The following is a 24643-nucleotide window of genomic DNA, read 5'->3' as shown; positions in this document are numbered from 1 at the left end:
TTCTCCAAGGGAAAAGTAGAATCCGCTTTTCTGAGAATCTCAAAACATTTAAAGAATTAGGGCCCTCCCTAGCTTTGCAGACGGGGAAATTGAGGCACAAAGTGGCAATGGGAATTGCCCTTAGACATCGCCTCAGTCTCCTATGGATGGCCATTGTAGGAGTCTTGGCTCTGGCTCTGGTCCTTATTTAAGGAGGTGAATGAGAAAGGGAAGCTTGAACTACAACTCCCAGAGTTCTCTGGGCACAGAGGGTGGGTCTCAGCCCTGAAGGTACAGCAGGACTGGCCAACTAGAGTCCATAAGGCGGGGCCCGTGCCCGGACTCCTGTGCTAGGGGGGCGGGGCTTGCCAACGAGGCTGGCCCAGAGGGTGACTCGTTGCTGGGTCAGTTGCGCTCCGGAGTTGGTGGGTCACATGGAAGTGGAGCAGAGCGGGCACTGATCTGAGCCGAAAAGAGCCGAACCGATTCCGGTCATGGGTAAGTGGAGCGTCTCTTCTCCCTGAAACCCATCACAACTTCCCAGAGGGTGACCACCAAGCCTTCGGTCCGGAGTGGAGAAGAGGGAGAAAGTTTTCAGTCCGAAAAGTTTGGTGTAACTACACTTTTTATGGGTGTTGGTTCGGGGTGTGGAGAGAGAAGCGGACTTTGGGGAGTGTGTGTGTGTGTGGGGGGGCTGGACTGTGCCCCCGCTACCACGTGTCGTGTCCTGTTTTTGGAGCCCGGAGAGGAGAGAAGAGACATCCTTTGATCTGAAGTTGCGGGTGGTGGGGCTTATCTCAGCCTAGATTCTGGGCTACTTTCCCTCTGAGCTGGCCCACAGTTTTTGGTCTCTCGGGGGTATATCTAGCCAGGGACTGTGCGCTACCCTATTTCTCATCAGGCAGGCACAGTGAGAGGCGTGTGTGTGTGTGTGTGTGTGTGTGTGTGTGTGTGTGTGTGTGGTGTGTGTGCACGCGCGCGTGCGCGCGCCCGTACGCGAGTGTGTGCGGGTGTGCCCTTCCTTTCAAACAAAAGAAAAAAAGAAAGAAAAAAACTGGCAGCGAGGGGCTTCCCAGGCATTTATCTTGAAACTTTTTTTTTTCTGTCTCTCTACTGAAATTTACCAAGTACTGTACGATTCTGTCATCCCACTTCCTGCTGCGGTTTGAATCTCTAGCTGTTCTCAGCTAATTTGTTGTGACAGCTGTCAGCAACAGTTTCTCTGCCCCTTCTACCCCTATCTCTTCTAACCCCCCCACCTCTTCCCTCCCCCCCCAACTCTTCCCCCCACCCCTCCCCCGTCCCCATCCTCTCCTTCTCTTCTTCCTTCTCTCCCCATTCCTCTTCAAGCTCTGCCTACTCAGAAATCCCCACCGTTCCCCAGGGCACGAGAAGGGTTAAAGGGACTTCTTGCAGGGCGCACGCACGCATGATGCCGTTTCCACTGCAACGGGTCATTTCCTGAAAGTGACTCTGCGTGTGTTTTTTAAGAACTTGCTCAATACACTTTGAAGAATCCACTGTGCTTTCCTCAGCCAAGAAGTGTGCTGACCTTTTTGGCAATCACCATCTTTTCGCTCTCCATTCCTCCCCCCAGCCCCCCTTCTCTTTGAAGGCCTGGCCATCCCTGGAGAGGAGTTAATGCCATTTTCACTGCTGGCTTTAACTCACACGCATCCCTGCAAGGCTAAGATGCCGTCGAGGGACCGACCCGGGAGCAAGAGGAGGGAGGAAGGGGGTACAGGGCAGGAAAAGAAAAGGAACAAAGACACACTGAGAGAGGATGTTTTGATTCGAGTTTAAGTTCACCTGAGATTGAGCGATCACTGTTACGGAATCTAAATATACTATCTCTGCTGGCAGGGTCCGGAGCTGTAGCGGAGCCAAGTGGCTGGAACGCCAACTCAGCGCCCGCCGCCGCTGGGGGGCTGGAAGGGAACGAATTCATTCAGTGTCTCGTCCTTTAGCGGCTCGGGACTGGGGGAGTCCGACAGACTCCGGGCTGGGAGCGCAGGCAGTGGGAGCCAGGGTCCGGGCCGGGTCAGAGAGGAAAGGAAGGAGGGTCGCTCTCCTCCTTTCTCCCCCTTTCCTTTCCCCCTCCGCGTCCGGCCAGGCGCCGGGCTGGCACGGGTTTGCGGCAGTTCTTTGTTTTCTTGTCCCGGCGCCAGAGTTTCCCCAGCCGAGAGGAGCCAAGGGGAGGAGGAGAGGGGCGGGTTGGGGTGTGTGTGTGTGTGTGGGGGAGCAGCGGGTGAAGCGGGGGTGGAAGAAGAAGGGGGGCCAACAGGCTGGCTCAGGGGGTCGTGGCTCGCCAGGCGGCTGCGGAGCCAAAGAACAGGTGCTTCTCTTCCTGGAGACGAAGCCCAACTGGTGGGAACAATAGTCTTTGTCGCTTGTTTCTGGGCCGCAGGACGCTGAGGAATGGGCTGGGAGAGCTTGGGGTGGGGTGGGGTTAGGTGCGTGGGAGTGGGTAAAGAGATGCAGCCCCAACATTTCCTGGCTCAGGGGGGCTTCGTTATAGAGGAGGAAAGAATTCCATGATCAGGGGCCTCCGGAGCGGAACTTTACCATTTATACAGGCGCCCATGGGGTTTCTTCATTACCTGTTTTCTCAGATGGGAAACAAGAGTAGTGTTTTACATATATTTTAGAAGGCCAGCTTCTGAAAAGTCTAAAGAGAGAAAGTGCTTGGAGATCCTTATGAAAGTGCGCCTTGCTTGCTTTAGGGACCCCTGCACTTTGAAGCAGAGTTGGAATGGGGGACAGTGACTCTTCAGTTTGTCAGCCACAGCGGGTGGGAGGGATTAGGAAAGACTCCAGAAAAATGTAAAGTTGTAATTTCCTCATTTGGGTATTCCCTCCATCCTTTTCTTTCTGACTTCCTTAACAACTATGTGCCCCACCCCCACCCCTTCCTTGCCTCCCCGGCCCCAACACAGGGACACACAGACATTAAAACACAACCTCATGCTCATACCCCCAGCTCCCTTTCCATTCCTCACTATTCTCCATCAGTCAGCTTTTCCCTTTTTAGGGAGTGTATTTGGGGTTGGGTTTTCTTCCCCCTGAGGCTGCTGGGCATTTTACAGGCGGCCTGATAAATCTGGAGCCAAACAACCTGCCTTGACATTTCAAATCCCAACTGTCTTCCTATCTAACTGTGTGACCTTAAACAAAATCGTCCCACCTTTTCTGGACCTTGGTTGTCTCTTTTGGGTTGGAGTAGGTGATTTCAAAGTTCTCTTCCAGCTCAGTGATTCTGATTCCTGGGCTCCTGTTGGGGGTGTTTGGAGTTCTGTGATACACTCTCAACATACCAGGCTCAGCTGTGCACACCGAAGGGGGGGGGGGGGCAGCCGGAGAGTGGGGAGGGCGGAGGACCGGGTATCTAGCGTAGCCGGTTAAGAATTATCATAGTCCTCCCCTCTCCTGCCCAAGAGGCTGTGGTCATGGGGCAGCCCCAGGAAGGGGACTCCTGCAGGCTTGTCAGGGAGCTGCTAGCCTAAAGAATGTCTTTGTTTTAACTGAGGAGCTGGCCAAGAGGAACTAAAATCAACAGTCTCTGGGTGCATGAGGTGGGGGTGTGTGAGGGGAGATGACTGCTGGTATTATTATTGTTATTTATTATCACCATTAATTTGTCATCACTGACTCAGGGTTCCTAGGGGCTAACTTTCCAAGAAAGGAAGTATCACTTCCTTCCTATCATCTAAAGGGGAAGAAAAACTGGGAGGGTCCCTTAATTACAGATTAATTTATCAGGTTATTGCCTTCTACTTTAGAGAGCATAGTTTGATCTCAAGTGAATATTACAAGTAACTTTGATTCTAGGGAGATCCCTACTCTAATATTTTACAAGCTCATAGATTTAGAGCCAGGAAGGACTTTAGACCATCATCTAATCCAACCTCTCATTTTGGGGGGAAACTGAGGCTGAAGGATTGATAAAAAGATGGTTGCCAAAAGTCACATAAGTAGTAAATGGGAAAAGATAGGTTCATACTTGTATCTTCACATTCCAAATCCAGCACTTTCCCCACTCTATTATCTCATTAATTTTGTGCTTTAAGCAAATCACTTAACCTCTCTAGGACTCAGTTTCCTCCTCCATAAAATGGGGAACAATAATACTTGTTCTGCCTACTTCTTCAGGTTGTTGTGAGTAAATATGTAAATCTTAAAAGTCATAAAGAGATATGAAAGTCTCTTAAAAAACCTCTTGAAGGGGGCAGCTAGGTGGTGCAGTGGATAAAGCACTGGACCTGGATTCAGGAGGACCTGAGTTCAAATAACACTTGACACTTACTAGCTGTGTGACCCTGGGCAAGTCACTTAACCCTCATTGCCCCACAAAATAAAACAAAATCTCTTGAAAACAGTGAGGATTAGTGGAGAAAACCTAGACTAGGGATACAGGCACCTGGGTCCAAGTTATGGCTCTGTCTTTTTTACCTTGAGAAGGTCAATGGGCATTTGGTTATTTGTTTACTTGGAGAAGCTGTGCAAATCAGGCCTTGCACATAGTGGGTACCTAGTAAGTGCTTGCTTGATTAAGCTGGATTATTAAAGCTGGAAATGGAGCTTCTATGACTGGGGAAAGAAGTTCTCTGGTTTTTATTTCTTATCTTTTCCTCTTTAGGTCATTGAAATCTTAGAATGGCAGTTTGAAGGCACCAGAGAAATCATGTAGTCCACTGCCTCTTTTTACATCAAGAAACTGAGAGGCCAAGTGAATGGCTCAGGGTTGATTGTAAAATAGAGATTTTTAAGGAACCAGACTTCCTTTCCCATCCTAACCTTGGGATGCTTTCCAGCCTCTTTCTATTCCCTCATATTTATCCTTATTTAAAGTCGTACCCTACTAGGAGACAGAGGTTCTAGAATGTACATTGAGACTAGTAGGCTCTTTCACCCTTTTCTGCTGTCTGGACCAAAAGTGGTGCTGGGCAAATTATCAGTAGGTAAATAGAGACCATCCTTTCCCCATCTTTTGAAATCTCCCCTTCCTATATAACTCAATTTTTCCATGAAGGCTTCCCTGATGCATTGTCCCCTCCCACCCCACCCTAGCACACACACAGACCCCACCTTCAAGCTGTATTTGACCTCTTTCCAGATTCCTCTTAAAATTTTTTTTTTGGGGGGGGATCTAACCTTTATACTTATCACATTCTAATATGTATTATAGTTGTTTATGTATCTTATCTTCTCATGACACAGAAATCTCCCTGAAGGGAAGAATTGTGTTTTGTTTTATCTTTGTTTTCCAAGTAGCTCTCAAAGAGCCTTGTAAATAATAGGTTCTTCATAAATGTGTGTTAATTTAATTCATTGGTTCTCTCCTCTCTCATATGCTATGAGGCAATTCTCCCTCCCTCTCCTTCCTATCCTCTACCCCCCCACCCATGCCTAGCCAGCTGGGTGGCACAGTGGATGAGGTCCTGTGCCAGGAGTGAGGAGGACCTGAGTTCAAATCTGGCCTCAGACTACTTACTAGCTGTGTGATCCTGGGTAACTCACTTAACCTTTGTCTACCTCAGTTTCCTCAAATGTAAAATGGGGATGATAACAGCACCTATTTCCCAGGGTTGTTGTGAGGTTCAAATGAGATAATATTTGTAAAGCCTGGAGCACAGTGCCTGGCACATGGAAGCCGATTAATAGATGTTGATTTGCTTTCTTCTTTCGATCTCCCACTGGGCAGTATCATATTCTCCAAACCACCTTTTCCTGGCCTGTCTCTATCATCTTTCCACCCTGTCTCCTTCAATCTCCCCCAACAAAAATCATTTCCCTTCAGGGCTTCTTTTCCAAGGTGATAACTGATATTGGGTAAAGTAATCCATACAGCTATGTTAAGGTAATTTGCATTTTATCAAGTGGCTTTTAGAGAAAATCCGCTCCCCCCCTCCTCTCAACTTTTACTAATGAACCTGTTACTAATAATTACAGCTGTCCCCAAATAAAAGAGTTTATACTATAACTGCAGGTCTTCAAGAAGAAAATGGATGAAAGTGATGAGTTAGACTAGGTGACAAAGAAGGGAATTGTAGGTTAGGAGTCTCCAGCTCTGTAAGCAGATGGGTTGTTTGAAGGTTACTCTTAGGGATCACCCCATTTTCTTTGATTTCTATCTTTGAACCTCTGTGGTCTATATCTTTTTGTTTGTTTTTTGTAGGGCAATGAGGGTTAAGTGACTTGCCCAAGGTCACACAGCTAGTAGGTGTCAAGTGTCTGAGGCTGGATTTGCACTCAGGTCCTCCTGAATTCAGGGCCGGTGCTTTATCCACTGTACCATCTAGCTGCCCCCTGCAGTCTGTATCTTAATCACTACCCTCAGACCTAGCCATTGGCCCATCCCTGGACGCCCTTTTGCTCCCCTGACTCCTATCCCTTTTCTTTCCTGCTAGCCGAGGGAACTCAGAGGATTTAGGAAAAGTTCTCCTGTTTTCAAAGCCAAGAAAAACCTTGTTGCACCCTTCAAAATATACTGACTAGGGAGACAGCTGGCCACTCCTCAAATATCTGGTGGGTCCAGTTCTGGCCTGCTGGTCATTCTAATGTTGCTCTCAGTTTAGACTCCCCCAGCTGACCTGCAAGCTGGAGACTGCCCTGGCTGAAACCTGGTTGGCTTGGGCTGCTGATGTGGCTGAGCTGATGTTTGTGGGGAAGTGAGAAATGTGATTGGAGGATATAGACCCTATCAGTGACCACTCTGGACAAATGTGGGGGAGGAGGCCAGATTCTTGGAACCACTACATGGTGGGTGGGGGTGGCAGGGGGTTATTATTACTCTAAGAGGAATTCAGGCTCTGTCTGTTCTCACTGAAGGCTTTACATTCTTTGCATGAATGTGACTGTGTGTGTGTGTGTGTGTGTGTGTGTGTGTGTGTGTGTGTGTGTGTGGTGGGGGATGGGAGGAAAGGGGAGAGGAGGGTTGGTGAGGGTGGAAGGAAATTAGATCCAGGGGAAGAGCATGTATAGATGAGAAGTATTTTGATATTCCTTATAACCCCTGTCAATTATGGGTCCTGAGCTATTCCTACACTTCCACCAATGTCTTCAAAGGTTGTATATGAAAAGTCAAGGAAAGAGATTTCTGGTAGCTGTAACCCTTTGTAGGCTAGACTAATTTTACCATCCTCTATAGCTCTTCTCAGAGTAATTTAGAGAATGTATATGGAATGAGGAGGTTTCTCCATGCCCTCCCCTCTTTCCCCATACACACACACACACACACACACACACACACACACACACACACACACACACACAAATGGTGCATCTTTGGATGGGATGTTATTGAAACCAACCTCTTTAGTACTTTGGTATTAGAATCTTGGAAACAAATCTCTCAAGTCTTAGAATCAATCAGAGAATCAGAGACCAATCCCATCCTGGAAAGGACCCCGCATTATTTTATCTGTAAAAAGAGGAGATCAGAAGAGATGCTCTCTAAGATCTCATCCAGTTTTAAATCTTTGATCTTAAGATCCCTGTGCCTTGCATAAATTCAGCAAAGTAACCTAGATTATGCAATGGAAGCTCAGCCATGGTTGGGATGGGGATTTGAGGCAGCAGCAGAGTGGGGTGGGGGGAAAACTTGGCTTAGACCTTAAACTTTCTATGGCTCTATTGAAGACTTTAGTCAACTTTAGATTCCCATCTTATCTGAATTCTAACTTTCTCAGTGCTTAGGACAGTGCTCATGGTTGTTGTTTAACAAATGCTTAAGTAAGTAGGTGCTTGATAAATTATATTATATTATAATTTCTCTGTGCCTTGGTTTCCCTTCCTGGAAAATGAGGGAACTCTGGAGATTTTTGGAACTCTATCTGATATGTTTGTAAAGACTTTTCTATCCAATTCAGCAAATATTTATTAAGCAAGACACTCTGCTGGGTGGTCAGGGGTACAAAGACAAAATAAAACAAAACAAAAATGATTGTCATCAAGAACCTTACGGGCTACATCATTATTTTAATTGTCTTTGTTCCCTGGATCTTGAAGCACAATAATCTAAAGTACATAACTCCAGAGCAGAGCAGAGCTTCTTCTCTCACATCATAGATGAGGAAATTGAGACACTAAGACTAAGAAGCGGTGTCTAATGTCACAAAGCATCAAATCAGCAGCTGGGAAGAGAAGCAGTAACTGGACCCAGGAGAGAATTTTTTTCCTGTTTTATCTGTGGGTGAAGCTGGGGGACTGGATTCTCTAAGCTTTGGAGAGTTGGCTCTGCTCACAAACTTTAGGGAGAACATGCTACCTTGTCTAAGTCTGAAGGCAAGATGGGGGGGTCAGGGATTGATGGGAAGAAAATGAGGAAAGAGTTCAGATATAAAACCCAATAGAAACAGAATGCCAGAGCTGAACAGGATCTGAAAAAGAGAACTTCCTAAAAATTTAAAGTTGTTTCAAAATAGAAAAGCCTGCCTTGGGGAGGTAATGAGTTCCCTATCGCTGGAAGTCTCCAGGCAGAAAGAAGGTGGATGAATACTTATTGGGGATGCTATAGAAGGCATTTCTATTCACGCTATGAGTTGGACTAGTTGACTCTTGAAGTCCCTTCAGAGATTCTGTGATTTGAACCGAAACCCTTTTGTTTTTACAGATGAAGAAACTGAGGCTCCAAGAGGTCGAGGGATTATATAATATCACATGACTAGTGAGCTGTAGAGCTACAACTTGTACCCAGAGCTACCAACTCCCAGTCCACAGATCAGTCCCACATGACTGGGCTAGCTCCAAAGGAAAGTAAATCAGTAACGGGCAAAGAGCAATTTATCCTTGGCCCTGGGTAGGAGAGCTTGATCAGGGTGTTAGGTGTTATTTGGTCCTATGCACCGGAACTAAAGCAAGATTTTTCCCATTGAGTTCATTGACCATCCAGCAGCTGATATCAATCACATCAGTGTAAATTAGTGAGCTCACTTCTGAGTGACTTGAATTCTGAACTCCCACATTGTTCTCCAATCAGATGGATTAATAGATTCATAGAACATAGGATATGAAAACTGAAAAATACTTCAAGATTTGTTCCAACCCCTTCCTCTTACAGATGGGGAAACAAAGGCTCAGACAGATGAAGTAATTTGCCTAAGGTCACCCAACTAATTAGTGATAGTGCCTTTAAGGAGTAGCATGAACCATATCATACCCATGGGTAACAGGTGGGACAGAGGCTGAGAGTCCCAGTTTAGCTCAGCAGTAGCTATTTGGGGGGAAAGAGGCAGAGGACATTCTGGGTATGTGAGGAGGAGCAGAAGCAAAGGGGCAACCAGCAAGAGGTCCAGAGGCCACATGGAAGGCCCCAGAAGTCCACCAATACATGTACAAGAAACCCAGAGTTTCAGAATCTTTACTGCTTCATTTTGCAAGGAGAGTCTGAGGAATGGAGCAAAACTGCAACTTGGTTGAAAGTACCTCAAGTTCAGAAATCAGAATCCAGGAGTGTTGACACTTGATTCCCCATGAACATTAACTGGGCAGGCGGAGAGGTTGATCTTCCATGCCTCAGCACCTCAGTTTTCCTTTCCCTCTCGAGCCTCTGTACACATTTCCCCTCCAAGTTTATTTTGGCATTTCCTCTAGAGTTTGCAAATGTGATTTTAAAAATAGTAATAGCAATTATATTTACAATAATAATATGAAAAATTATGGGCTGTGGGAGAGAGAAGGTTCTTTCTCCACTAGTTCTTCCACCCCATGAATCTGAGTGTGTGTCCAATATTCTTACCACATGGTGATGTTTCCCTAAAGGATTCACCTCTTGCCTAGTGTGGCATGATGATAGGGCAAGTTCAGGGAATTTCACAGGGGCCAGGAGATTCAGTGGCAAGAAATTCCCAAACTGGAATAATTTAGGGGTATGAGCAAGAGAAAGGTAGTAGAAAGAAGAGAGAGGATATCTGGATGGAGAATTTGGTAAAAGCACTTGACTTGGAGTCAAGAAGACCTGAGTTCAAATCTTATCTTAGAAACTCAACTAGTTGTATGATCCTGGGCTCAGTTTCCTCATTTGTAAAACAGGGATAATAATAAAACCTATTTCATAGAGTTTTTCTTTTCTCTTAAAGTAATAAACACTTTTATTTATAGTTTTGGGTTCCCTTCCGAGGCGGTAAGCAGATATAGGTTATACATGTACAGTTATGTAAAACATTGCCCTATTAGTCATTTTGTATAAGAGAACTTGAATAAAAGGGAAAAAAATGAAAGAAAGTGAAAAATAGCATGCTTCAGCCTGTGTCCCATCAATATCAGTTCTTTCTTTGGAGGTGGATAGTATGTTTCATCAACAGTCCTTTGGGATTGTCTTGGATCATTGTTTTGTTGAGAATGGTCAAGTCTTCCACAGTTCTTTTCCAAACAATATTGCTGTCTCTGTGCACAATGTTCTCTTGGTTCTGCTCTCTTCACTATACATCAGTTCATACAAGTCTTTCCAGGCCTTTATGAAGTCATTCTGCTTATCATTTCTTATAGCACAATAATATTCCATCACCATCATATACCACACCTTGTTTAGCCATTCCCCACTTGATGGGTGGTCCTTTGATTTCCAATTCTTAGCCACCATCATAGAGTTGTTCTAAGGATCAAATGAGGTAACATTTGTACAGTGTTTTACAAACATATAAATGCTAGCTATTGTTATTATTAGTTCCAGCTCTGCTACCAACTTACTGTGTGACCTTGGGCAAGTCAACTATTTATGGCAGTAGTTTTATTTTTGCAGTGGTCACCTCCTTGTGTTTGTGAAACTCCTAGCCAACATGAACTCTTCAGACCTCTGTTTATTCATCTGCAAAATGGGGTTAACCTAACTCACAGGCTTCCTGTGATAGAAGTGTGTGACAAAGCTTTGAAAAAGTTAATCGTGCCCTAAAAATACAGTTATTTCTTTTGGAATAACTGCTTCTTAAACAGATATTATAGTGTTGCTGCTCAGTGGCACCGTGGATAGAGTACTGGGCCAGTAGTCAGGAAGACCTGAGTTCAAGTATGGCCTCAGATACTTCCTAGTTGTTTGACCCTGGGCAAGTCATTGTATTTCTGTCTGCCTCAGTTCCCTCAACTGTAAAATGGCAATAATACTAGCACCTATGGCCCAGGGTTGTTATGTGAATCAAATGAGATATTTGTAAAGTGCTGTAGAAATTCTACAATGATGATGATGATATGACATTTTCTATAGCACTTTAAGATTTGCATAGTGCCATATAAATATCTTCTTTGAGCCTTATGAGAGAACTGTAGGGCTAAGTACTCCAGATATTAATATTCCAATTTTATAGATGAGGAAACAGGGTCAAAGAGCTTTAGTGCTTGCTAATGGGTGGCAGAGGTAGCATTTGAACCCAGACCTTCTAGACTCTTAAGTCTACTCACTATGCCCTATTCTCTGAGTAGAGGGCCAGGACATTTCTGGGAGGCTCAAATCTGTGACTGACCTAGTATGAAGGGTCCCCTGCTCTAGTGCCCTCAGGGCTGGGCAGGCAGTCACTAAAGGAGCCCATGGAATTGGGATTTCCCCTCATTCTACTCCCCAAGCCCTACTTGCTGATGCTTGGGCTTTGGGGGTGGTTTGAGGTTTCAGTTATTTCACTCTCTGCCCATTGTAATCAGACTAGAACAGCCTACTAGCTGTTCCTTGTACCCAGCATTCCATTTTCCATCTCTTTGCCTTTGCATAATTGGTCCCCCACATCTGGGATGCACAGCCTTCTTACCTCTGCCTCAAATCACCCCAAACTTCCTTCAAAGCACAGGTCATATGTCATTTCCTAGATGATGGTTCTTCTGATCCCCCAAGTTATTAGTAATTTCTCCCCATTGACATTACTTTGTATTAACTTGTACAGTCTTTGTATTTATTTACTTGTGTACAAGTAGGTAGCTATGACAACCTGCTTCCTTTCTTGTCCCTTCCCTTCCCCTCAACAGAACATATGTTCCTTGAGGGTAAGGACTTTTATGTTTTTGTCTTTCTGTCTGTAGTCTCGTATGTAGTAGTCATAGTGACTGGGGAAAGGAAGGTTTGAATGGAAGGGATGAAAATGGAGGGGAAGATAAATTGGGGGTGGGGATTTCATTTAGAGGGACAGTTGGTTTGTAGGTATAGAGAAACAATGAGAGCTTACTCCTGGAAGACATGGTGAGGTAGGCTGGACTAGACAAAGTAATTCTATAAATGTGTGTTTGGGGCATTGACTGTAGTGTAGCTTTAGGTCCTAGAAAACAGATGATAGCATGAGGTGGGGGAGTCAGAAAGAAAAGAAGGTCCTGCCATACTGGGCAAGGCCTAATCCCATGGCTTTGGAATACCAGCATGACCTAGTGAGGAGCAGCTTCCGCCTCTGTTCCTGCCTTTTCCCTGGGACCCTCTGAAGACTCCTTCTCACCTCCTTCCTCTATCTATACCCCCCTCACCTCTGCTCCATCTCATGCTTCTCCTTGCAGCGCCCCCCCTCAAAGGGAAGAGGAAACGGTCGGAGGGGAGCGACCCCCTGGACCAGCCGTCGTCTCCGAAGCCTGACAGTGAGGAGAACGGGAGCTCCACAGAGCCTGTGGTAAGTTAACGAGTTAGTCTTGGGAATGGGCCATGGTAGGATTGTTGGAAGGCTTCTCTCTGGGGTCCCCTGCCCCACTTCTCTGATTCTTACATTGGAACCTCCAGAGCCCACATTCTTGCAGTTGTCCTCAGCCTTTGCTCCTTACGGACCTTCTTTCATTCCCTTAATTCCCATCCCCTGCTTCCCAGATGGTCTAGTAAACTCGGAGAGTCCCACAAAGAAAAAAAAAAAGAAACCTAAGGCCCAAGAAGAAGTTCTTCCACTTCTGTGATAATCCTGGATATGGGCAGAAGGATCAGCACGGTCTTGCTACCCACTTTACTTGGTGCCTTTCAGAAGTAGGAACAGGGCAGAGGACAAAGCTGGTCTCTCTCCAGTAGGCCTCAGCCTAGGGTGCTACTGCCCAGGGACCTCTCTGGAAGATCACTTCAGTCCATCTGGCCCCAACCAGCTGTGGCTCCAATGTCTCCCAATGGGATCACCTGGACTCTTCCTGCAACCAAGACCAAAGTGGAGGAGACATTTGCCTCCTAAGCAGGAAGCACATACCCGGTGCCTTTCTGAAGCCAGGACCATAGCTCAGCCTTCGGAGAAGAATGGGCAGCTCCCTGAGTTCCTGGCTGTGGCCAGAGCCCCAGCTACTCAAGAACCAGGCAGAAGGAGGGTGGTGATGAACGATGTCAGCAGAAATATCCCCTCAGGGAAAAGAAACTGAAAGTCCTGAACGTCTGATAGAAATGTGTCAGCGGAAACCCAGAGATTAATTTTGCCTCCAGGAAGTCATCCAAGCTGGCCTGGCCAGGTCAGGAGGGTTGGCCACAGCCAAGGTTGACATATCCAGGGGAGGTGTCAGAAGGACTAGGGTGCAGGAATGATGGGGAATGTGCTGTGGCTTCACCTGTCTGAAACAGACTAAATGGATCCCTACTGAGCCCGGGCCTGCGCCATGTTGATACAATCTGGGCCTGGCCCTTCCCATCATCTCTTCACTGATGACCCTACAAGTGGAGAAGGCAACTCAGACTCCCAACAGCAATTACAAGATGGAGCCTCGGGCATTCCCTGGGGTCTGCTTAACAAAGCTTCCCGAGGCTGGATTGGCCGTAGATGCTCCAAAGAAGTTCCCTGTTTTACTCTCAAACCAATTTTCCCCCTCCAAGTACAGAATTAGAGAGCCTCAGCCAAGTTGTCTGAACCACCCATGGGAATGATGGGTGCCCACAGCAAGCTGTGTGTGTATCCTCTTCAGTCCCCACCTCAGCTAGTGCAAGGTTTTTTGCCAGCTGGGGAAATGACTAGTCAACCCATCTTTCATAGGCAGCAAGGTTTCCCATGGGATTACCCTCAGCCAAAATGTTTTCTTGCTTCCTTGCTTGGACCATCCCACAGGGTTAGCATCTCCATAAGAGGTTTTTGGAGATGTCCCTGTTTAGGTCTTTCCGATACCATGGTGATATCAAAGTACCTTGTTCTTGATGTCTGATCACCCCAGAAATGGGAATCTCAACAAAGCACACCTTTCTTTCTCTCATTTATGTTCCCAAAATATAAGGAGAGAGTTTATTAAGAGCTTCCTCCATTGAACAGGTCCCTGGAGGCCCCAAACTTACAGTTGTCTATTTATCTCCCTGCCCAGAGATAGAGGGAACTAGCGGCTTCTCAGCTAAGACCTGAAACAGGAAGGAAACATTAAAATCAATCTCTTCTCCCTTGTGCCACCCTCCACCCCCCATGATCTACTGAACTTGGGGCTCTGCCAGGCAGGCGGATTCCATTGGAGGACAAGTCACTCCATCCCGACACCTCCTGTTCTTTCTCCAGGAGTCCCCAGAAGCAGGCGGGGAGCGGGAGCAGGAGCAGGCCTTCCTGGTCAGCCTCTACAAGTTCATGAAGGAGCGACACACGCCTATCGAGAGGGTGCCCCACCTTGGCTTCAAGCAGAGTGCGTCCCTGGGCCAGAAAGGGAGGGTGGGAAGCAGTGGGGAAATCCCTGGGGTGGGGGAGCTCCTGGGCACTAGACAAACTCAAAAGCCTTGGGCACACACAAGCCCCTGAGCTGGGTAGGGACTGACTCTAAACTGGGTCGATTTCTCTGGCTCCCAATACCTGCTCTTGGGGGTGATGGGAAAGGGCCGAAGAATACCCCCCTCTTCCCCTAGCAAGACTCTGACCCCTTGGGCATATCCCTCTGTTCTGTCCAGTTAACCTGTGGAAGATCTACAAAGCTGTGGAGAAACTTGGAGCCTATGAGTTGGTAAGGAAGGAGCCTTCCTGGGTGGGTCTCCTTGCAGGTCTTTCCATCCTGCTCCCAACAAAAACATTTATCTTAGAGCTTGTTTGGTGGGGGAGGGAAGGAGGACATAGAATCTGTTGCTAGCCTTGCTTTCCAACCCAGATCTTTTCAGAAAAATCACAGTGGGCTTCCCTGCTGGAACTTGGGAGTGGGAAGAAAGGGGTTTTAAAGATGGCCAGAGGGACTAGGGAGGGAAATATTTCCCTCTGTTTTGTGGGGATTGGGAAGGCCAACTCGATTGGCTCCATTTCTACCCAGGATTGAGGGGTGGAGTCGGGGAGAGGCAATCTTCAGCAGACAGGTTCTTAGAACCTGAGTCCTTGCTCTGCTCATCCTGAGGGGCCTGGGGCATGCTGGGTAGGCAACAGCTTGACTTATCCACTGACACTTTGCTGGCCAAAGCAGCTTTTTCCTTCATTCCCCCATCTGTTCCTTCTCTCCCCATGCCCAAGAAAGTTGCTTGTGTCAGCATTCTGGTTGGCTCCTCTGAGAGGGGAGCATGGACTGGCTAGGGCCACAGCTAACCCTCTTCTGCTATAGAAATAGGCTGCAATTTCAGCAGTTTTCTCATTAAAACTGAGAGTGGACAAAATCCATCCTGCCTTTGACCTGTGCTTGGGCAGGCAGGCAAAAGCCAGTTGATGTAATAAGCCCTTGGTGCTTACTGCCCTTGCTGATAGCTTGGGCCCCCTCTGCCTTCCTATTTCATAGTCACTCAAATCCTCTGACTCCCTTCAGTGGAGGGAGATGGAAAAAGGTACATGATTTGTTGCAGATCCCAAGGGGACACTAGATTGAGAGAGATCAGCCACATACCAGCTTTTGTCCACCCATGGAGTGGAACCCTACTCCCCAGCAGGAGAGGTCCCATTACTCTGGTGGGTACCTGCCTGCCCATTAGGGAACACTGTCTTCTATGGGTCCCCTTCACTCCCTTCCCCTTGTTTCAGGTGACCGGGCGCCGCCTCTGGAAAAATGTCTATGATGAACTGGGTGGAAGCCCTGGCAGTACCAGCGCAGCTACCTGTACCCGCCGGCACTATGAGAGGTACCGATAGCCATATTGGCCAAGGAATGTTGCCCTCCAAACAACTCCAAGCCCTAAGCCCTGGCCTGTTGGTCTTTGGCTGAGGAAATTTGTCCCTTAAGAATTAGAGACTCTTGGGGGCAGCTAAGTGGCATAGTGGGTAAAGCACCAGCCCTGGATTCAGGAGGACCTGAGTTCAAATCTGGCCTCAGACACTTGATACTTACTAGCTGTGTGACCCTGGGCAAGTCACTTAACCTTAATTGCCTCCCTCCCCCCCTCCAAAAAAAAGAATAAGAGACTCTGGGCTTAGGAATACTCACAGAAAGGCCCTTTTCATATATGGGAGGGAAAGGGGGTTTCGAGAGAAGTGGAAGATACGGTATTTTGTTTTTTAGTACAAGGTGGTCCAGTTTGGAATGGTGTTCCACCAAAGCCCCTTAGACAACCAATTCAGTTCACCAAGTGAGTTCATCACTGTGAGTTCATCCCTGAGCCAGGGGCTTCAAGGCATCCATGAGAAATAGAAGACACAATCACTGCCCACCATCTGTCAAGCCATCAAAAATTGAGTCCCTGAGATTCCTTGAACTCACTGTGTGAGAGTAGCTACACACTAGAGATTGCATAGTAGTAGTAGTGCTACACACTAGAGAGAAGATGCCTGCCCCTAGGACCTTATATTGACCTTATATTAACACTTTGCTGTTACCAAGCACTCGGTAATCCTTTTCACACATGATACATTCTTAACAGCCTTGTGAGGTGGGCTGTGCAAATATCTCCATTCACTCTCTGTGCCTGTCACCTGGCTCACCAGCTCTTATTGCTCCCCGATCTGTGTCTTGGTGTTTGTCTAGGATGTACTTCATCCTCACTTGTACCTCATGTATTCAAAGTATAGCTCAGGTGGCAGTTTCTGCATATTACCAGCTCCTGATGCGCTCCAGGTGTTAGCAGTTGTCTTTACTAAGGCATTAGAGTGTTTGCTCTTTGTGTTGGTGGAGAAAGGACCTGCTCTAAGAAAAAATCACAGATCCCTGGAAGATAGAAGCATCTGCAGGGTGCTGTGCTGTGCACTGATCACCCACACTGAGCTGGCCTTGATGGGGTTCCAGTCAAGCGAGGGAGATGAGACGTAAAGATCCAGTTCCCACAACTATGTATTAAGTGCCTACTTATGTGTGATGTTCTGTGCTAGACATTGGGAATACCCATTCTGCTGCTCTCGAGGGGGTTTACAGTCTAAAGAGAAGCCCGAGGAAGAAGAGACCATTTTTACGTGGGAGGGTCAGGGAAATCTTCATGGAAAAGGTGGCATTACTTGGATTTTGAAGGAAGTGAAGGACTATTGGATTAAACAATTTCTAGGATTCCTTCCAGCCCCCAAATCTCATATCTTAGATTCATATGGATTTGGTGAGATTGCTGTGGGGGGTGGGGAGTTGAGTGACAAGTCAAGCAGTGCAAAAGACAATATTCATTAAGTGTCAAATGAACAGTAGAGGCAGAAAATCCTCCAGGAGTTCAGAGGAGGGAGAAACCACTCTGAATCAGCTAGGTGGCCCAGTGAATAAGAGTGCTGGATGTGGATTAAGATAGACCTGAGTTCAAATCCTCACCTGAGTTCAAGCACTTACTAGGCTTGTGACTCTGGGCAAGTCACTTAATTCCTATCTGTCTCAGTTTCCTCATCTGTAAAATGGGGATAATAAGAGCACCTACTCTCAAGAGATATTTGCAAACCTTAAAGTGCTAGTTTTGCATGAGCTAAGGCAAAGGAGGCTTCCTGGAAGAGAAAGGCCTCAAGCTCACATTTCCTGGAAGAGCTGCTAGTTCCATTGGGAAATAAGATTTACAGACAAGCCCCAGTTAGAGAAGGAGACAGGATAATCCACAGCTGAGTTTCTAAGTAGGCAAACCAAGCAGTAAGGGATCGGGTAGGTTGGGAGGAGGAGAGAGGAACAGAGTGGGTCTGGATTCTGGCTGTGTGACAGTACAAACTCATCTCCACATTTCCACCCCTCACCCCAGGCTGGTCCTTCCCTATGTGCGACACTTGAAGGGAGAAGACGATAAGCCACTGCCTCCGACCAAACCTCGGAAACAATACAAGGTCTCCAAGGAGCCCAAGGGGGATGAAGCTGCGGTGGAGAAGCCAAAGAAAGCCAAGGAGGAAAGGAGTGGGGGCCAGGTGAGAGCTATTGCTGGGCTCAGGGACCCTAGGAAAGGCCCTTTGCCATTTTCCACTTTACCACTCACCCTTTCCTTCATTTACACCACTTCCTGGCCCTAGACCGGGACTCCTGTGACCTTCTTCTTTGCTGGGGAGAGTGGTGAGAGGCCCAGGGCCCACATCCACTGCCACCCACATGTAATGCATGCTTTCTCCTGCCACTACCACTTAGAGCCATCCCAGTCTAGTGGGAAGTCTCCTGGGGGTTCTGTGAGCTCCTTCTCCAAACCCTAATTGCTGGTTTGTTTTGGTTCCAGATCATAGCTGATAAAACAAAACCAGAAACAACCCCTTCAGCTCGGCTTCCAGGCCAGGAGGAGCTGGAGAGCAGCACCAGGCCCCCTGGTCCTTCCCTAGGGATGGCCACTCTGCCCTTCCCAGCAGGAGCAGAGGCAGCTGGGGGCTGTGCTTACAAACGCCTCCTCTCTAGCTTCTACTGCAAAGGAACCCATGGCATCATGTCCCCCTTGGCCAAGAAGAAGCTCCTGGCCCAGGTGAGCAAGGCTGAGGCCTTGAAATGCCATGATGAGGCCTGTGACCACAGGCTGAGTGGTTCAGAAGCGGGTCCAACACGACCCTCAGTCATCTACCCAACAGAAGGGCCAAAGAGTCCAGGCCTTCAAGAGGAGAGCCCCCGGGAACCTCCTTGCTTGCTCCATCGTCTGGCTAGCCTTGAAGAACCCCTGAAAACAACTCACAGTCCCAAGGAGGACGTTCAGCCAGGGGGGAATGACAGGGGGCCAGTCCAGCCCCATATTTCAACCCCAATCTTTACTGGCTGCTTCCATGCTTACCCTGCAGAGGTGCTGAAACCAGTTAGCCGACATCCACATGACTTCTTTCCTGGCTCTAAGGATGAGGCTGAAGCTGGCTCCCCCTTCAGGCCCCCCGGGAAAGAAGGGGGGAAGCTGGAGAGTCAGCCACAGCTCCTGTGGGGTGGGGATGCCAGCCACCCCTCAGCATTCCACAAAGGTGGGGCAGGGAAGAACAGCCCTTACCCCCGGCCCAAAGCCTGCTGGGTGCCCCCTATGGCTAAAGCCACTCCCAAGGGGCCTTCAACACCCCCCACTTTTCCCAGCAGCCCAAGCCCTGGCTCTGGCTCTGGCTCTGGCTCTGGCTCTGGCTCCCGCAGCAAGCGGAGCTTAGAGGAAGAAAGCTTTGCTCTTGGCAAAAAGCTGAGGGCTGTATCCCCCTTCCTCAAGGAGGTAGAACCCAAAGACTCTGGAGTGAAGCCTCCTGGGCCCAACCTGGGCTTCCCACACCTGTTGGGCCCAACCCTTGGGCCTTCACCCCAGGAGGCCTACAAGGGGACCATGGTGCGGTTCCCCCTAAACTTCGCCAATATGTCTGACCCCCTGAAAGGTCAAGCCTCACTCCCCTTTAGTCCTTTGGTCATCCCTGCCTTCCCTGCCCACTTCCTCACCACTTCATCCCCATCCCCTATGGCAGCAGGCCTGGTTCACTACCCTCCCACGTCCTTTGATGGGTCTCTCCGCCACAGACTCTACCCAGTCTCCACGTGGCACATGCAGCCGACATACCAAGCCCCTCATCTCTCCTCCTTCCACCTCAACACCAAGCTGTAGGCAGGGCCTTGTTCATGAACAGGCCTTTTCTTTCCCTTTCCTTTCCTATTGTTGAGTATATGAGCACTCCCAGACATAGGCTGGGCCCGCACGCACTTCCTAGGCTGCTGGCCAGGGGCAGCTGTGCTGCACTTCAAAAATATATATATGTGTATATCTCCATCCCATATTGAGTCTGTATATGAGGTGGACTGTTGTAAAAACTATGGGCATATTCCCTGAGAGGACTTGTGAGGCAATCAGCCCCAAGCCAGAGACCAAGGAGCTGCCAAATTGGCTGAGCTGGAGAAGACCCTGAACATAGCAGGTGTAGACCAGGTGGCTCTTGCCCACATCTGCAACAAGTGACTTCTTAATGTGATACAATGCCTTTGAGTTTCTTTTTGTCCTTATATCTGTTGTGTCCAAGTGTCCGTCGTGACATCCAACTGAAGTGTTGAACAAGGAGGGTTTTAGACCGTGGAATCCCACTGGCACAAGGGGGCACTGGCCTGAACCATCTGGATTCAAACAAAACAAAAACCCAATAAAAACACCTCTGCTTGCTCAATTTCCATGGAGCCAGGGACTGTGTGCTTTGGTGGTGGTTTCTTGCTGGGTCAGCCAAGGGAGCCAGGGGGTTGGAACACACTCAGCACTTGCCACTTTGGAAAATTTCTGCCTCTCTAACCCGAACAACTGGCTGGTTCAAAACCAAAAGCTTAGCTCTGTGGGGAGGAGGAGAGGATGGCTCCCCTCAACAGTGTCAATGGGTAACCAACTGTACTCCAGGGCTGGTGCAGCAGGCATCCCCAAGCTAGAGGCTGGGTGAGGACCAGAGAGCCAAAGTTGGTCTGTACTGGATATTAGAATAGAGATTTGTAGACTCATCTTCAGCAACTTTATAGAATCTGAGTGATAAGGCACAGAACCCCGCCCCCCCCCACCTTGAAGGAAGTAAGAAAGCATCATACAAATGTCAGCTGTCCTCATCATTGCCCCTTGTGTCTTAGCCGGGCAGCTGACAAAGTCTTCCAAGCTGTCCTAGTGGAAATGGTGGGAAGGTACTTTGGGAACTGCTTGAGTACAGAACCTGGACATCAAGGCTTTCAGGTTTGAGTGCCAGATGAGTGACTTGGGGCAAACGCTTTTCCTTCTCTGATCCTGTTTATTGATAAAATGAAAAGGTTGGATGGATCTCTAAAGCCTCGAATGACCTATGAAAATCTTTAAGACCAGACTCAAAGAGAGGGCAGTGTCAGCCTGGAGAGAGGTTTCTAGTGGAATGATCTCTCATGGCTTTATTCTGTTCAACATTTTTTTTTAATCAGTGACTTATATGAAGGTAGAGATGGAATGTTTATCAAACATGCAGGAAGTGTGATAGTTAAAATTCTGGGTAAAAATATCAAGATCCAGATAAAGTATGAAATTTAACTAGGGACAAATGGAAAGTTCAATTCTTGACTTCAAAACATCAACAGCACAAACACTAGATAAGGGAGATGGTGATAGACAAAAGTTTGTTTGGAAAGGACTTGGGTAGTTAAATGAGACAACAGGTTCAGTAGGTGCCAATTGTGGGACATGGCATAAAAAATGCTAATGTCATCCTGAACTGCATTAATACAGTCATAACCCTTCAGCACTCAAAGGGACCTCATCAAGCCCAAACCATATGGGAATGAGAATACTGTCTATGTTATTCTTTTTTTTTTCTTGGTGAGGCAATTGGGGTTAAGTGACTTGCCCAGGGTCACACAGCTAGTAAGTGTCAAGTGTCTGAGGCCAGACTTGAACTCAGGTCTTCCTGAATCCAGGACCGGTGCTCTATCCACTGCACCACCTAGCTGCCCCTGTCTATGTTATTCTTGGCAAGATCCTTCTATAGACCTTGAGGAAGCAGCATGGTGTGTACTAAAGTTTGTCATTGTTTATTTGTTTATCAGTCATGTCCAACTCTTCATGACACCATTTGGGGTTTTCTTGGCAAAGATCCTCGAATGGTTTGCCATTTCCTTCTCCATCTCATTTTACAGATGAAAAACTGAGGCAAACAAGGTCAAGTGACTTGTCCAGTGTCACATAGCTAATAAGTATCTGAGGACAGATTTGAACTCAGGAAGACCAGACCCAGGGATCTCTCTACCGTACCACCTAGCTGTCCCTAGTAGCCAGGGCTACATTAAACCCTACCCTTATCACTTTCAACCTATGTGACCTTGGACAAGCAACTTTGCCTCTCTCCTCAGTTTCTTCATTTATAGGTCAGGAGGGAGGTTGGGCTAGGTGTTCTCTAAGGTTCAGTCTTTGATCTAATGAATCTCCAGGCAACAAAAACTTTCTACCTCCCAAGAGAACCCATTCCACTTTTGGACAGTTCCAATCATTAGATTTGTTTTCTTCTTCTTGAACCAGAATCTACCTCTAACTTCCGCTCATTGCTCCTGGTTCTGCCCTATTGGGCCAAGTAAAGCAGTCTCTTCTGCATGACCAACCCTTCAAATACTTGTCAGCTGTCTTAAGCCTCTACGATGTTCTTCTACTTCAAGAAGCTTCCGTTCCTTCAATGGATCCTCAAAAACAAATGGTTTCCAGTCTTCTTCCTACCATCCTGTTCCCCTCCTCTGTGCACTCTCTGATTTGTCAATGCCCTTCACACTATGTTGTCAGATGTAGACAGGGTACCGTGGGATAACAACCTCCACAAATCTGGGAACTGTGTTACTGAAACATGAAATTATTTTTGGCTGTCATGTCATAGTCTTAGCCAGTGGTATGCTGGAGCCACTTAGCCAGTGGTGTACTGGCTCAAGAAAGCTGAGTGTTAAAGCTGCAGTTAAATTGTTGGCTTGATTTATTGTTGTGTTGATTGTCTACACTTAAGAAAATGAGGAAGAAAATGTTAATAATGTAGATTAAACTTAAAAGTGTGCCATTGTATATGGATCCCCCCCCCCAAAGAGCTGGTTGTTAAACTTTTACCAGTATACCCTTTCTTAATTCATTAAACTTGCAGTGTACTGAATCCTCAAGGTTTTTTCCACATGCACTATACTTGACAAACCATACTTCCCTCATCATTTGTATGTTTGTGGTTGACTTTCCATCTTTCTCCATTACATTTCATCTTACTGGATAGAGTCTGTTGTCCTAATGTGATCACAGTCTTTGTGATTAGAAGTAGATAGACCCTGGTCAGACTCTATCTAGGGTCCTGAATTCAGTTTGAGTCACAACATTTTAGGAAAGATGTCAACAACTTAGAAGAAGGTGAGCCAGATGGTAAAGGGACTCAATATCGTGCCATGCATGGACCAGATGAAGGAATCGGGGAAGGTAAACCTAAAGAAAACTTTGGAGGATAGGGTTATGGTAACTTTTTAGGTTACCATATAGAGACATAAGGGATATAAGAGAGAATAAGGATAACACTTGTTCTGCCTGGCTCTAGAGAGTAAAATGAGGACCAAATAGAAATTAGAGAAGATCCTGGCTAGGGAGAAAAATTCCTAATGATTAGAGTTGTTCAAGAGTGGAAGGGGTTGCCTGGGAAGCCCCTTCTAATCGTAGGTCTTCAAGCAGAGGCTTGATTGGCTCCTTTTTGCGGGATAGGGAGTATCATAGAAGGAAGTGCTACTTCAAGTGGAATAATACCTCACATTTCTCACCTGCTTGTGAGGGAGGAAAGTGCTTGGAAAACCACAAAGCTTTATAGAAAAGTAAGTTGCTATTATTGTTTACATATGGTTCAGACTAAATCAGTGTTTCTCAACTGCTTGTCTACAAAGTAACCACTACTCCACGGCAAATTGTTGCTTCTGTAAAATGTTTAATCCCATGGGACTTTGGAGAAGGACCCTTGGAGATCATCTTGTCACCTCTTCCACTGCCTCCTTCTTTCTGGCTTACATCCCTTGAGATGCTAAGGATTCTTGGGGTAGCACAGTCGTTGGTAGAAAATGTTGCTATTTCAGTTACCAGCCCAAAGTGTAGTTTAGGTGGGGAAATGCGGGATGATGTGACCTTGAAGTCTCTTCCAATTCTGTGATCCCATCATTTGTTCAGCCACCTCTGGTCCTGCCTACTTTCCAGTTGTCCCCAAACCAAACCACACTATATAAACGTTCTTCTTGGATGATTAGTGCCGACTCTCCCAACCCACACCCCTCACCCAAAAGCCCTCTCTGTTGTGATGTGTCCATGATGTCTCATGTCTCTGCCTTTGGGATTTTCTTCGATTTAAGTTTCTCCAATTGTAAAAAGGGTTTCTAACTGGGAATTCATGAACTTAAATTTTTTTTTTTAATTTTTAGTGAGGCAATTGGGGTTAAGTGACTTTCCCAGGGTCACACAGCTAGTAAGTGTTAAGTGTCTGAGGCCAGATTTGAACTCAGGTCCTCCTGACTCCAGGGCCAGTGCTCTATCCACTGCGCCATCTAGCTGCCCCAGGAATTCATGAACTTAAAAACATTTTATAACAGTATTTCAAGATAATTAGTTCCCTTGGCCACCTTATGTATTTTATTTTATACAGTTAAAAACATTCTGAGAAAAGAGTCTATGGGCTTCACCAGACTGTGCAAAGGGTCCCATGACACAAAAAGGTTAAGGATCCCTGAACTAAATTATTTCAAAGGTGCCCTCAAGCGTTAACATCCTATAAGATTGTAAACTCTGAGGAAAATTAAAGAACTTACGCTCCTTTGAGAAATAACATCTTTCTTTACACACACACACACACACACACACACACACACACACACACACACACAGTCTCTCTCTCTCTCTCTTCCTCTCCCCCCTCCCTCCCTCTCTCTCTCTCTCTCTCTCTCTCTCTCTCTCTCTCTCTCTCTCTCTCTCTCCCTCCCTCCCTCCCTCCCTCCCTCTCTCACTCCCTCCCCACCACATTTACATAGTAGCTTTTCTCAGAAGGGAAGGACATTGCCCCCGTTGTTCTGCTCTTTC

The 24643-nt window shown here is 47.0% G+C and overlaps 1 protein-coding gene across 4 annotated transcripts; it reads left to right on the top strand.

The window, feature by feature from the left end:
• Positions 1–341: 341 nt before the first annotated feature.
• On the top strand, positions 342–21721 carry ARID5A (AT-rich interaction domain 5A). Of its 4 annotated transcripts, none has more exons than XM_043988343.1 (7): positions 342–477; positions 12442–12551; positions 14376–14496; positions 14756–14808; positions 15798–15895; positions 17909–18068; positions 18368–21721. In XM_043988343.1, exons 1-7 carry the CDS (start codon positions 474–476, stop codon positions 19694–19696), a joined length of 1875 nt encoding a protein of 624 aa, XP_043844278.1. In that variant the 5' UTR covers positions 342–473; the 3' UTR covers positions 19697–21721. The 4 variants fall into 4 exon arrangements, with proteins under 4 accessions (XP_043844278.1, XP_043844279.1, XP_043844281.1 ...); XM_043988346.1 differs by lacking the exon at positions 342–477 and adding an exon at positions 499–592; XM_043988345.1 differs by lacking the exon at positions 342–477 and adding an exon at positions 512–585.
• The last annotated feature ends 2922 nt before the right edge of the window (positions 21722–24643 follow it).

The sequence above is a fragment of the Dromiciops gliroides genome, chromosome 2, assembly GCF_019393635.1.
Source record: "Dromiciops gliroides isolate mDroGli1 chromosome 2, mDroGli1.pri, whole genome shotgun sequence".
Classification (NCBI taxonomy): domain Eukaryota; kingdom Metazoa; phylum Chordata; class Mammalia; order Microbiotheria; family Microbiotheriidae; genus Dromiciops; species Dromiciops gliroides.
This window is presented reverse-complemented; position numbering and strand designations above follow the sequence as displayed.